Below are 14,694 nucleotides of genomic sequence, written 5' to 3' on the forward strand. Positions count from 1 at the left end.
CACTGAATAAATGAAAGTTCAACGTTTTCACGGTCATCACTGAATGTATGAAAGGTCAAAGTTTTCACAATTCATCAATGATAGATTAAAGTTCAACGTTTTCACAATCATCACTGAATAAATGAAAGTTCAACGTTTTCACGGTCATCACTGAATGTCTGAAAGGTCAAAGTTTTCACAATTCATCAATGATAGATTAAAGTTCAACGTTTTCACAATCATCACTGAATAAATGAAAGTTCAACGTTTTCACGGTCATCACTGAATGTATGAAAGGTCAAAGTTTTCACAATTCATCAATGATAGATTAAAGTTCAACGCTTTCACAATCATCACTAAATATGTGAAAGGCCAAAGTTTTTACAATTAATCAATGATAGATGAAAGTTCAACGTTTTCACCATCATTACTGAATAGATAGAAGTTCAACGTTTTCACGATCATCTCTGAATAGATGAAAGGTCAAAGTTAATCAATGATAGATAAAAGTTCAACGTTTTCACCATCATTACTGAATAGATAAAAGTACAAAGTTTTCACGATCATCTCTGAATAGATGAAAGGTCAAAGTTAATCAATGATAGACAAAAGTTCGAGGTTTTCACAAATTTTCACTGAATAGAGGAAAGGTCAAACTTTCCACAATTAATCAACGATAGATGAAAGTTCAAATTTTATTCCATACATTTATCTTGATTTCTGTTTATTATGAGACAATGGCACATTATCCATTTCTTGTCAGAAATGAAGTAGTTGATCCATAATTAATGAATTCAATGGTCTAACAATTAATCTAACAGATATTGAAGAGCAGAAAGCATATGTTTTTAGCAAATACTATATTGGTGATTTAGAAATTCAAGATGTCATTTGTAAATTTCATACGGTGACGTCTGAAAGCAAGTTTTATGCAAAACATTTTCACCTGCCATACGAGGACAATTATTCTGCGAAGAATTTTTCGTTTGCCTACACAACCTTTTTCTAAAAAATTTCTTATACTATCTGAAAAATTTTTAATGATGAGATGGCCCTTTTTTGAACATAGAAAATGCATGCTACATTTGGAAAAATTGGCTTACTCTTTGTATACTGCAGCATACAGAATAATGTTCATGAAGCATCTTAATTTTTTTCATAAACGAAACATTGCATCCATTTTACCGAGGTTAAACGAAAAAATAAATAAATTTTCGAGATTTTCTAAGTCTAGTAATGTACAATATGTGTCTCTATCTGTTGTCATTCATTACAAACAAACATTTAAAATTTGTTTCTTCTTTTGAATCACCCTGTATTTGCAATAATCAATATATTACATAATGTTGAATGTGATGCATAATTTTTTTTCTATTATGCTCCAATCTGATTTCTGGCATATATAGTTGATGAAGTAACAAAAATAGGTGAACAGCAAAAAAGTTATATTTTAAAACTGATTTACTGTATCTAAACTGTTTGATACAGAAATCGATCAAATACATTTAAAGGGAAGATCGTTAGACCTAGAGCCATGAAATATGAATCGTAGTTATTTCTTAGGAATAGATTCTTACTAACAAATGGTTTAGAAGATTTTACTTATGTTTTTATTTAGTTAAAAATTAGTTAATTAGTTTAAAATTAGTTAAAAATATGGTATCATCGCATGGTATGGTATTATATTGGAGTGTATCACCGCGGAGAAATAATTTCACAAGGTTTTAAAACTGTTCTTTTAAAAACTCGTGTTTTGTGGTATCAGATTTTAATTCCATACAATCAATTTTTTAAAATTTATTTTTTTTAAAAAATATTTTTAAAAATTATTTTTTTAAAAAAAACTATTTTTTGAAATTATTATTTATTTTAAAAATTTGCTATGCAATGGCTGATGCAATTTATTTTTACCATGCATTTCCTAAAGAAATGCATAATGAGTTTAATTGTGGAATCGGTTTTCGCTATATAATTAATTAAAAATATTATAAAGTTTTATTTTAAAAGCTTTAAATTTTCGAGTTCGTTTGCGTATTTGAGTTTGAAATTAAATAAGAGCATCTCGCGTCTTGTACTGAATTGATATAATTTTATAAATTTTTGAGGTTTATTTAGAAACGAACAGAAATAGTAATGTGAAAACATCGGTGACAAAATAAATGGTTCTTTTTAAAATGGCAACACTATTATTTTATGATATTTGAGATTAAAATTCTAATTTCTTTTTTGTTTAAATTAAGTACATCCGCTTTTAGTTTCTTGTGTATAAACTGATACTTCTAAATAAATAGGGAAAAGATGGTTGAAATTGAAATTTATTTTTGCGTTGGAATTACAGATTTATGTCAAATGTCAATACAATCTAGCAGTTTATGAAATATTCTAAAAAATATTTTAAGTAAAGACTAATTTATGAAGCATCTTATGGGAATAATAAAAAAAATTATGATTTGTAAAATATGAAAGAAAAAAATTCTCTGAGTATTTACCTGGATGCCATAGTAGATAAGATGCAAGTTACTTGGTGTGCAGTATCTCACATGCCTTATAGGATTACTTTTTACATCAATAATTGCCTTGATACCATTGACTTGTGACATGGGTTCTCGAAGGGATTGAAGAAGGTAAATCACAAATGCTTTTTTAACTTGTTCGATGGGCAATGTTTCAGGATTCCAATTATCTGAAAAAAAATTTGAAAAAAAAAAAAAAAAAAAAACATTATAAAGCTATGAAAAGCTCAGCAAAAAATATACTAACTAAACTGTAAAGGTTGTTTATTTTCCCCCAAAATCGAAAATGGGACATAAAAAAATAAAGTGAAAAGAAAAAAATGAATTGGTTACTGAGAAGTACGTTTCATGTTTACTTTTCGACATGAAGTTTCAGATAATTGTTTTATAAATGGAGCAGGATAGATCCATTTTCGAAGAAAGTTGTTGGCAGTGATGTGAAATAAGCCTTAACATCCATTTGAAACTTTTTATTAGCCTTCAAGTCCTTTATGGAAAGAATACAGAGCACGAATGTCTAAACACTTATTCACCAAATTTTAGCATACTGATTGACCAACTTGTTATTTAGGACTCCAGTATACTTACTCTATCTCTTACGAGAGGTTTGATCAATTCGTTGAATAAGATACGGGGCCTGTCTAAGAAGCATCCGTCCTTGAGTTTTCCTACGTAAGGTCATGATGCTAGTGCGGCGCCTAGTGCATAATGGAAAAAGACAACTTAATGCGCATTCTTGAATTTTTTTAATCCGTATTCGACAAGCTGTCAGCTGCTGTCTGAGTGAGGTTGTTATAAGTGTTCGTCGGATTTTTTATGTCTCTCAAGATGATTAACGAGTTGAGAAAAGGAACTGCATCAAATTTTGTCAAAAGCTTGGTGATTCTCAAAGCTAAACAATTCGCAAGATTCATCAAATGTTTGGAGACGTTGTTACGGGGGTAATACAAGTGAAGGAGTGGTTTAACCGATTCAAAAATGGCCGCACATCATTGGAGACGATCACGAATATGCACCGAAGGGACAAAAAGTGACAATAGAATACTATCAGTAAGCTCTAAGCCGATTAAGAGATGCAGTTCGGCACAAAAGACCAGACTTCTGGACAACGAAAAACTGGCGTTTGCATCATGACAATTCTCCGACTCATTCGTCAGATCTTTCTTGACGAACACTTCTTGCCTCATCCGGACTTTCTTGGCAAAACACGGAATTCCAGTCATCTCCCAACCTCCCAACTCTCCAGATATTGCTCCTTGCGACTTCTATTATTTTTTTTAAATCTAAAATTGAAGATGCTGTTGAAGGATCTCATTTTGAGGGAGGAGAAGAGATAATGCGGAACCCGACAACGGAGATGAATACCATTCCAAAAGAAGCCTCCCAGGAGTGTTTCCGGCAGTGGAGAGATTGGTGGGCTAAGTGTGTGAAGGCGTAAGGATCCTATTTTTAAGAGGATTAGGGCCCCGGTATGGTTACTTAAGTAATATTTTACCTGTCAAAGTTTGAAACAAAACCAACAACGGGTTAACTATCTGTCGGTCTGTCATTTCAGAAATATGAAAACTCGATAATTTAAAAACTGAATGACTTAAGTATATCCAATTGGGATGAAATTCTGTGACTATATGTATAGTGTTGTGTCAAACCTTTGTTTCAATCGATTGAGGTAAACGTGTCTAAAGCACAAATTCTATTTTCGAATACTATTAACAGAATACCAGGGATTAAACTCCAAAACACGTGTCATGAATGACAAGATAGATTCTGTAAAAACGCTAAATTCACGACAAAAGTTAATATTTCTTTACTGTTGCATGACGATATCATGCAGGCGTTCTCTGGCATGACAAGTTTTTTTAGAGAGATAGTAGTTTGGGGTTTATAAAACAATTCTGCAGTTCAATTTTATTTAAATGAATAATACAAATTTTATTTCACAGTAGTTCGAATTGATGAGGGAGAAAAAATGCTTACCAAGTTCAATAAAGATGATTGTACAACCGTCTTGGCATCTATAAGGCAAGATAGTTAGCGCTCTGTCTTGCAAAGTCCTCACGACCCATTCGTAGCTAAGGTTGAGAAATATTTGTGGATTTTTCTTCCTTAGAGTAATATACGCCTTTATTTGAGAGAAAGCCTTAGCCATGTTATATTTCTTGACTCTCAGGAACTGAATCAGAAAGTCGTCGTCAAATATAAAGCCACTTGTATGCTTGTCAGCTGTTCAAAAATATAAATTATTAAATAATTTGCAAAAATACCAATTTGTATTACTACCATGCTTACTAAATACTATTGATGATGACGTCGCGTCCACGTTAGCACGGAAAGAGGGTGCAATAGCTTATGAGAGTAAAGACACCTCAACACCCGAAGGCAGAAGTCTGACTTCTAGCTCATATGAAGATGAAACTCACACATTCACTTGCACAGCCCTTTTTTACAGGGGGGGGGGCACATTCACACACCTCACAGATATAAACACAGATGAAGAACAACCACGCCCGAACCGGGATTCGAACCCGGGGCTCCCAGATCACAGGGAAGATGCGCTACCCCTATGCAAGGACGCCGGTTGAATACCCTTATTATATTACTAAATACTTTTTGCATTAAGTACATAAAATTAAAAAGAAGGAATTGCCGGAATGGGAATATATTTGAACATCATATCATTTCTCCATGTCTAGAGCTCATTTCCCTTTTGCTGGTTTGTCATAGACGTATACGGACATTTTTTATAAACTTTAAACTTCATAATATATAAATGAATAGATAAAAAGTATATTGTATATAATATTCCTGTTATACATTAGCTGATTATATAAAATGAAAAAAATACTCTTTGTTTGAAGGACAAGAGCTCAGTTTCAAAAGACGAATGATTAGATGATATTGTGTTTTACTAAGTGAAAAAAATATTTCGAATATCTTGTCAATTTTAATCTTTTTGAACCTCCCCTGGCTTTGATAAGAGAAGATATTCTTTCAGGTCTGTGTTCTGTAGGTTGCCAAAATATTTGGAAAGAAATATTTGCCCTTGGTAACAAAATGGCAATTTCTATTGAATGTATAATTCTATTCCGGAGCTGTGAGCAAGTGCCCATCTCACAAACGCTCCTTTAAGGGGCACCTCAAAAAGAAGAAGATATGCTTCAGACATGGTGGTTGGTTCTCGCCACTCTAGTGAATACATAAATGGTGTGGGGTTGACTATCCTTACCAATGACGGGATATAATTCCAACGAGAGTTGCTATTTCGACCTGTGATGGACTTTAAATTTGACTATAGATCCCGGTGTTCCAATGATTCTATTTACTCAAATGCACTACGGACGGGGCGGAGTAGCCGTTTATTGACATCTCACAAATGCACACATACAGCACACCTAAAATCAGCGTGATGGGGATATGTCTGTGGACACTAAAATGTCTTCGAAAAACACGAAAATATCTTAATTTCATATAATAAATAATAGTAAGATTTTTTACGTCAACGTATATGCAGTATAGAGAAAGTATGGCAATGGTAAAATAATTTTAAAAAACACATTTTCAGACCGTTTGTCTGTTTGTGACAAAATAACTCGAAAACGATTTGAGCTAGAATCTTGAAATTTGGTATACACTATTTACACCAAATTTGCAGAATTCTATCAAATTTTCTCTATAATCTGTTCCAGCGCAATTCCGACTGTTCGAATATAAATTAACAAGATAATTACAAAACGAAGAGAGCTAAATAGATAAAATGCGGTACACAGATTTAATATCTATGGAGTAGACACCTGTTCAATTTTGATCTGAATCCGATTACGGGTTGACCGTCTGTCGGCCTATAATTTCAGAAATAGATAAATGCGATAATTGAAAAAAATGACTTAAATATGTCAAATTTCGTATGGGAATTTGTAGTTTTGCGTCAATTTTTTTGTTTCGATCGGTGGAGAAAGACGAGTCTAAAACACAAATTCAATTTTCTGATGCTGTTAATGGCATGCCAGAGATTAATCGCCAAATAACTCGCCAAGGGTGACACGATAGATTCCGTAATAATGCTAAATTGAAGCCAAAATTTCATATTTCGCAACTAGTGTACACCAGTAAAAAGTTCTCTGACATGACAAGTATATTAGTGAGTATGCGAGAAAATTTTGGGAGACCAGTTTTATTGATCTTATATTAGCACCAACTGCATCGAGAAATGAATTTTAATAGTTAAGCAATAAAAACTAGGAATATAAGCTTGAAAATGGAGATACAATTACTTTAAAATATAAAGTGTCTCTAATCTTGGCGATGGTTAAAAGTGTTAAGAAACCGGGCCTAGAAGCCCTAATTTCAAAATGCTTTAAATTGTATTAAATAACTGGTTGCAGCACAACATAAACATTTCCTAATCCAAACAAAGCACTTTAAAAAATGCAAATATTTTCGGAGAAAGTGAAATGCTTTTTCCTTTCGTTTCTGCCTTATCTTGAATTTATTTGAAAGCACTTGATGAGAAATAAAGATAGAAAGAACGCATTTCATTTTCAATATCAGTAATAGATAAAGATATTGGAACGGAGCGTAAATAATGGTTATTGCTTCTGCTTATTGCAGCAAAAATGTTTAAATGATGCAACAATTTTATTTTTATAGATTTATCGCATATTTTATCTCTTTTGCAGTTGTTTCAAAATCTTTTTGTAGACATATCGATGTCGAATTGTAAAATATTATTGTCATTAAGATTTGAATTGTCTGTTATTTAGCGTTAAAAACGGAAATTTAATAAAATTACTAACATTAGCAATATCGTTGTCTGCAATTTAAAGTATTTTAAATCGAAATTAAATGGATGATAAAATGACGTCAAGTTATCTAAACTGAAAGCAATTTTTTTGCAGATAGTACTTAACTTTCACTTAGATTATTTACATTTCATAAAACAATGAATTTTTGAAAGGAAAAAGTTCAAACTTCATGAAATTTATCATAAAATTAATTCCAAAATTTTTAATATTTGCAATACTTTCACGTTATATTCTTCGCAAACTGAAAAATAAAAATTACGATTATAAATTTGCAGCCATTTATATTATGTACTAAATATATATTGAAATGTATGATTTGTTCTGCCACAATAATGAAATTTTATAATAACAAAAACAGATTAACGCATTTTTTTACCTGGTCAATTTGTCATTAAGATATCCGATATATATATATATATACATATGTGTGTGTGTGTGTGTGTGTATGTGTGTGTGTGTGTGTATGTGTGTGTGTGTGTGTGTGTGTGTGTAATTGCTAATATGATTTTTTTTATTAATATAAGAAAAGAATGATATTAAATTATTTGAATATATATGTAGCGTTTGAAGAAAAAGCATATTTTGTTCTGTTGTAAATTTTACATTTATTTACAAAAACTAGGATAGTTCTAGAAAAAAAAAATTTGCAGTTTTTCATATTTCTTTATAACAGTGCATGTGTAACGAATCTTGCAATGTAACTAACAATTTTCTAAGAATTATATTCAACATTTTTCTGTGTAATATATGAAATTATCTGTAAAATTTGGGAATTTTTTTCAACAATATTTAAATTAAACAATCAAAAATCCATTTCTAGAGCATTTGACATCAAATCCATAATTCATTACATTACTGCATAACATAACGAATTATAAATTTCATTAAAATATATTGATTATATTTTAAAATATGATGATATTCGTACAGCAGTTAGGTAATAACTCGTTCTTATGAAAATAATATTAAACTTTTTAAATGCTTATAAATAAGCATTACTTTCATGCTATAAGTTTTAGTTTGCTATAACTTTCTTCTAATTCATATAGGGACAAAATAATGATATTATTGGAAACAGAAACGTACCTGTTTTTTATATTATTTTTTTTATATTTATTTATTTATTAAAACTGCAAAAAAAAAAATATATTCATGTTTTCAACCGAGTTAGATACCTTAAATTTTCATTTCATAGAAATGGCATTCTAAATGGTCTGTTTGTAATTACGACACATTTTGCTGATCTTATAGCATCAGAAATAAAGCATAGTTTGCATTTAGGAATAACTAATTTTTCCATTGAATCTAATCCAATTAAATAAAGCTACGTTTTATTTGTATAAATCATATGATAGGTTTAGTCCATCCAAATCCGAAAGAACTGATTTCCCCTCTCTGTACATTTTTAGATCAAAACCACAAACTGTTCAATTACTCAATTACCATTGTTCGATTGTTCGATCATTTTTCCAGCTCAAATCACGTCAATTTGGTAGTTTTATATAATTTGATTATTCATCCTTTTAAGCAAAAGAAGAAATAAAAATAAACTGAAAACTTTCCAAAAAATAATGAATAATTTTTTAAACCAGAAAATCATTAATGCAAAAAAAAAAAAAAAAAAAAAAAAAAAATGCAGTAAAATGGCAAAAACGTAACATTTGTGTACTTTTAAAAATTTCTTTAAGGCGAGTGATTATGTTCAAAATCGATTTTTTTACAAAACTACGATTTTTTTTAGTTTAATGTTTGAAAAGGTTTCTTCATAAAAACCGTTAGAATTTTATGTCTAAGTCACATTTTTGGTAAGTAATATTGCTTTTCATATTTTCATCTGCATACATTTAGATGCCATTTTTCATCTTTAGATGCTAACTTCTCAAATATACAGGGTGTTTATAAAGTCTCGGACCCATTTTGATGTTTAATAACTCATAAAGTAATGAAGATATAAACAAACTTATGGCATTTATCGATGGAATAACTCATATATTTTCCTTTTCAGGTTTGAATATTTTTACTTTTGTAAATATCGTCTGCGCGTGTGGTTAATTTCAGATAATTTCATTTTCCAGCCTAAATATCTGTACTTTTCTAAATATCGTCTGCTTATTAATTGCATTTTTCTCTCTTTTGTTTTTGGCAACTATTGCTATGTTATGTTTACTTTTGATGTGTTTGTTCCATGTAGTACTTTTGTATGTGATGTTTTATTCGAGCGGATATTAATGAGAATGCATACACCACAAGAGAAAGCACAGATTTTATGGTGGTTCATAGAAACGAAATCGATAGTGCAAGCACAGAGAAATTTCAGAATTTACCAAAAAGATCCTCCAACGTTTTCAGGAGGAGAGTGTCGAACATTGATGACCTAAAAGCCAGAATTACAACCGCAATAGGCTCTGTGGATGCCGACATGCTTGCCGCTACAGGGCGTGAAATTGACTATCGACTTGATATTCTCCGTGCGACGAAGGGGGCACACGTGAAAGTTCATTGACAAGGGTCATGAAACTTTTTGAGTCTATTTAACCATTTATGTTATTAATTTTAATCTATCTTTATTATTTTATGAGTTATTAATCATCAAAATGGGTCCGGGACTAAATAAACACCCTGTAGAATATGATAGAATTTTCTTACGGAAAGTTTCATAAATTAGAATCTAATGCTTTTTTTTTATTCAAATTTGGCATAATAATTTCCGAATATGTTCTGCAGCTTCTGAATTAGAGAAAAAGTAATCTATTAACATAGAAATATTTTATATTTTTTAAGGCTTCACAATGTGAAAAAAAATTGAAACTTTCGTGTTGTTTATCGGTCGAACTGCAATATTTAAAGAATGGATAGAAATATAACTTTTTTTTTATTTCAGGAACTAGAAATTTTTTTCCTTAAGCTATTTCCAAAATGTTAAGTAAATCATTTGATAAACATCTAAATTAGAAGGTTTTTGCTTTGTGCCTCTTTTTAGCAAAAAAAAAAGCTCTTTTTCCGAATTTTTAAAAACTTTTGACACATAACTGGTGTATTTTAATTTCATACATGATTTTTCAATCTTTTTTATGCAAATAATCAAAAATATAAACATTTTCGATCGTTTATCGAAAAATTCATTCCGAACTTTGACACATAATTTAACCCTTTCTAGGGCGGTGGCAAGTATATTTCCCACCAAATTTATCAATCTCTGTATGAAATTATGTAGGTTGGCATAAGTTCTGACACATTTTTTTAGTAAGTCAGAAACTTAGATGCTTCAGTTCTTTATCTCAGACAAAATGATGTGTCTTGATTTGTTACTTCATTATTAATTAAGCAAATTAATTTAATTGAATTTATCTAATAAGCTAAATGAATCCTTTTTCTTATTCTAATTTCAAGCCTAAAAGTATTTTAACAAAATATGACTAGAAAAAAATGGGACTTTAAAGGGTTAAAATATGATGAAAATTTAATATTTATCATTATGCACAAGAAGGAATAACATCCAGTTTAAGAATATTATATATTTTTTATTTTTTCCTTAATTTTTCATATAAACTTTTTAAATCTCTACTTTATTGAATAATTGATTTATGAAAATATGTGGTTCCAAATTATTACTGTTAGCATTTGTAAAAATTATTTTGAATTATCAAATTTGAAATTTTTTTTTCTAATATTACGTGTAGTGTTTATTTCTAGTTTGAAAAAAATTCGAATTTGTTTGGTTATATTAACGTCCCGTTTGAAGCAACACTAGGGCTATTTTGGGACGGACCTCGTCATTTTGAACCGCGGTCAGATGACGAGCATGACACCTGAGCTGGCACCCCCTCTCCACACCACACCAGCGGGAGGACATTTGGTCATGACGGATTTAACGTGCAACAGACCCCTTTACACGACGGTTCTTCGGTGGAATCGGTCACGAATCTGAAACCCTCCGGTTCCGAAGCCGAGACCTTACCACCAGGCCACCGCGGCCCTTGAAAAAATTTGAATAAGTGTGTCAATGACTTCGGATGAGTTTCTTTTAATGTTTGCGTTATATAAATTACTCGAAAAATGTAATAAAACAATATTACTATTGTGTATTGTTACATAAAGCTTTGCTGAAAATAATAAATTCCAATGAATATCGTTCTCGAACAATATATATTCATTCCTGATCGCTTTTTTATCGATATATATTTGGAGCAATCTATATATATATAAATATATAAAACTTTAAGGTATATAATACAAAAATCCCTCTTATTATTTACTATCGAATGGTGACAGTAAAATGTTATAAACTCACTAAAAAAAGGTTCCATATAGGTCCGTTCAATATTTTTACATATGCACTTGATTCAACACATCACTAATTAGCTCAAAAATTATATTAGAAACACTCTGGAGAAGGCTCGCCACGTCACAAAAAATTCCATTCAGTGGGAGGAAAGAATATGTAAAAGTATTCAAGAAGCAAGCGTCAAACAGAAAGGCACAAAAGTAGGCTTAATAGTCGTTGTAGATTGTAAAGTCTCGATCCAAAAACAGGTAGCGATATGATCAAATTTTTTTTATTTACAGCTTTATTACATAAAAACAACTCTTTCTAATCTAGGTTAAATGAATGATGCTATTTACAACACGAAAATTACACAAGAATAGTTTCTCGAACCATTTCGAAGGAAACAACTTTACAAGAACAGCTAACAGGCTGTTGGCGTCTTAGGCTATTCCGGGGGTAGCTCTCGGAATCCACCGAATTTTCTTCGGGTGGAATTCTACGCAGAAGTCCGATTCACACGAAGCTTCTCCTCCTTGGTTCACACGAAGCTCCTCTCCGTCTTCTTCCGAAAAATCTCACCTTTTATTTTCCTCTCAGACTCCCTGTTACCCAATCACCGTTCAGAACAACCTGAATCGTCTCTGGTCGCCCGTGGGAAAATGTCCATTGATGATTCACCCTCCACCATGGGAAAAATGCAGGACATCTGGAGTGTTTGACACTGTCGCCTTTCGAAGACACGATTTATTTGCCTGGGAAACGCACGTGTGGTTCCTTATCTGGATTAGCACTAAATGGCCAGATGACCGTACTTAAAAGGAGGGTCTTCCATTTGGCAATCTGGAGGCACTTAACACTGTGGGAGTTTCGTTGATGAAGAATGGCCCGGAATGTACATTATCGAGTGTGGGAAAAAGGAATGTCACAGTGGTCACCCAGGAAGAAGCTGATTCATTACAACTCTCCCCCCCTTTGAAAGGGGACTTTTGTCCAGTCTTGGACGAAAGTCACTACTGGGTCGTGGAACCAACTATCCCTTCTTAGAGGCAATTATACAATACAAATACATTTTAAAAAACAATTTACATTAAAACACTATTTACACATTAAAATACCGTTTACACATTAAAATTTATCACTAGATTTTCCTTTTTTTAAAGGTTACAGCGGCTCAAACCATCAGCATTCTGGTGCTTACTGCCCGGTTTATGTGTGACAGTATAGTTGTATGGTTGTAAAGCCAATGACCATCTCATCAATCTAGGGTTGTTACCCGCATTATTTTTTAGCCAAACTAACGGATTGTGGTCCGTGACAATAGTGAAGTGCTGGCCATCCAAGTAAAATTTAAGCTTCTTTATGGCGTATACTATACTAGCACACTCTTTTTCAGTAGTGCTATATTTCTTTTCCGCGTCTGAAAATTTCTTACTTAGATATAAAATAGGATGTTCCTTGCCTTCGGAATCTAATTGAGACATTACAACTCCCATCCCTACATCCGACGCATCAGTTTGGACTATAAATTTTTTTGTATAATCAGGGGCATGCAAGACGGGTTTTTTTTGTCAAACTCATTTTTAATTCTTGGAATGCTTGTTCGCATTCGGGCGTCCATCTAATCTGCTCTTTCGTCATCCTACCTTTCAATGCGTTGGTTAAAGGTGCGGCTATGACAGAAAATTTTTCCACATAGTGTGCGTAATAACCCGCTAGCCCAAGGAAAGCTCGTATCTGAGTTTTTGTTTTGGGGGTAGGAAAATCTATCACTGCTTTGATTTTTGCTTCGGCTGGTGTTCGAACGCCATCTCCTACCATATGTCCTAAATATTTCGTCCGGCTCTGTGCTAGCTGACATTTTGATGGTTTCACGGTTAGATTTGCCGCTCCTATTCTTTTAAGAACCTCGTCAACATGTTTCAAGTGTTCTTCCCATGTTTCGGAATAGATCGCAATATCGTCTAAGTAAGGTACTGCATACTTCTCACAATTCCCTAATATCTCAGCCATCATCTTACTAAAAAAATATGGCGCATTCACCAATCCAAATGGCATTCTTAGAGGGAGATACGTCCCGAAATTAGTTACGAACGCTGCTAACCGACTTGCGTTCTTCGTCATTGGAATTTGCCAGTAGCCCTTCGCTAGATCTAGTACCGTAATAAATTTTGCGGCGGAAACTCTTTCTACTCGCTCTTCTAAATTGGGCAAGGGGAAGTACTCAGTTTTAATTACACTATTTAATTTTCGGTAATCAATACAAGGTCTTGGGGCCTTTCCCGGTGCCTCTACTAACAGCATTGGTGATGTATAGTCTGATTGTCCCATTTCAATTATTTTCAGATCTAACATCTGCTTTATTTCCGATTTCAAAATTTCGGCTTGGCGTTGTGATGTGCGATATGGCTTCGACCGAACCGGCTGATTACTGATCAGTTCTATATCGTGCTCAACTAGATGGGTTTTTCCCGGCTTATTTGAAAAAACTGTTTTATGTTTATGTAACAACTCTTTGAGTTCCCCAATCTGCTCCGTCGTTAACCTCTCTTCTAAGTTGCTACTTCGAGATATTTCCTCGAAATCGTACACGTTTACGTCTCCCGTCGGGTATGCGATCTCTAAATCATTTTCCGTCTCCACATTCACTTTTTCCTCGTGGAACACTAGATTCACCTCCGCCAATCTTTTATGGTAAGGTTTCAACAGATTAACGTGAAAAATTTGGGGCTTGGCCTCCTTTCCTGTCATTTTCACTATATAGTTCGTTTCCGACAATTGAGATTGAATTTCGCCTGGCCCTATCCACTGTACTGATAGTTTATTCGGCATAGATGCTGCGAGCACCAACACTTGATCACCGGATTTATATTGGCGATGGACAGCATTTTTGTCATACCATAATTTTCTCTTATCTCGCGTCTCCAACATCCTGGTTACTGCTATATCCTGACAACGTCTCATGCGGTTTATTAAGTCGTACATGTATTTGGCTACCGCCGTTTCGTTTTCTTTCGGTGCTACCCAGTGCTCGTATAACAGCACTTCTGGAGTCCTTAGGTTTTTTCCGTGAACCAACTCAGCGGGGCTAAATCCTGTGCTCTCGTGAGTAACCGTTCTCAAAGCTAACAGAGTT

At 32.8% G+C, this 14,694-nt stretch overlaps 1 protein-coding gene across 4 annotated transcripts in view; it reads right to left on the reverse strand.

Annotated features, from left to right (window-relative positions):
* The window catches only part of LOC129976446 (alpha-tocopherol transfer protein-like), a 96,023-nt gene that overhangs the window by 13,022 nt on the left and 68,307 nt on the right, over window positions 1-14,694 (reverse strand). For all 4 annotated transcript variants that reach the window (XM_056090025.1, XM_056090024.1, XM_056090026.1 and 1 more), the window contains exons 3-4: window positions 4,470-4,715; window positions 2,469-2,662 (exon numbers count right to left, since the gene is read on the reverse strand). In XM_056090025.1, the coding sequence (XP_055946000.1) occupies window positions 2,469-2,662; window positions 4,470-4,715 (440 nt within the window). The remainder of the gene's footprint in view (window positions 1-2,468; window positions 2,663-4,469; window positions 4,716-14,694) is intronic.

This window comes from Argiope bruennichi, chromosome 7, assembly GCF_947563725.1.
Source record: "Argiope bruennichi chromosome 7, qqArgBrue1.1, whole genome shotgun sequence".
In the NCBI taxonomy this organism is placed as follows: domain Eukaryota; kingdom Metazoa; phylum Arthropoda; class Arachnida; order Araneae; family Araneidae; genus Argiope; species Argiope bruennichi.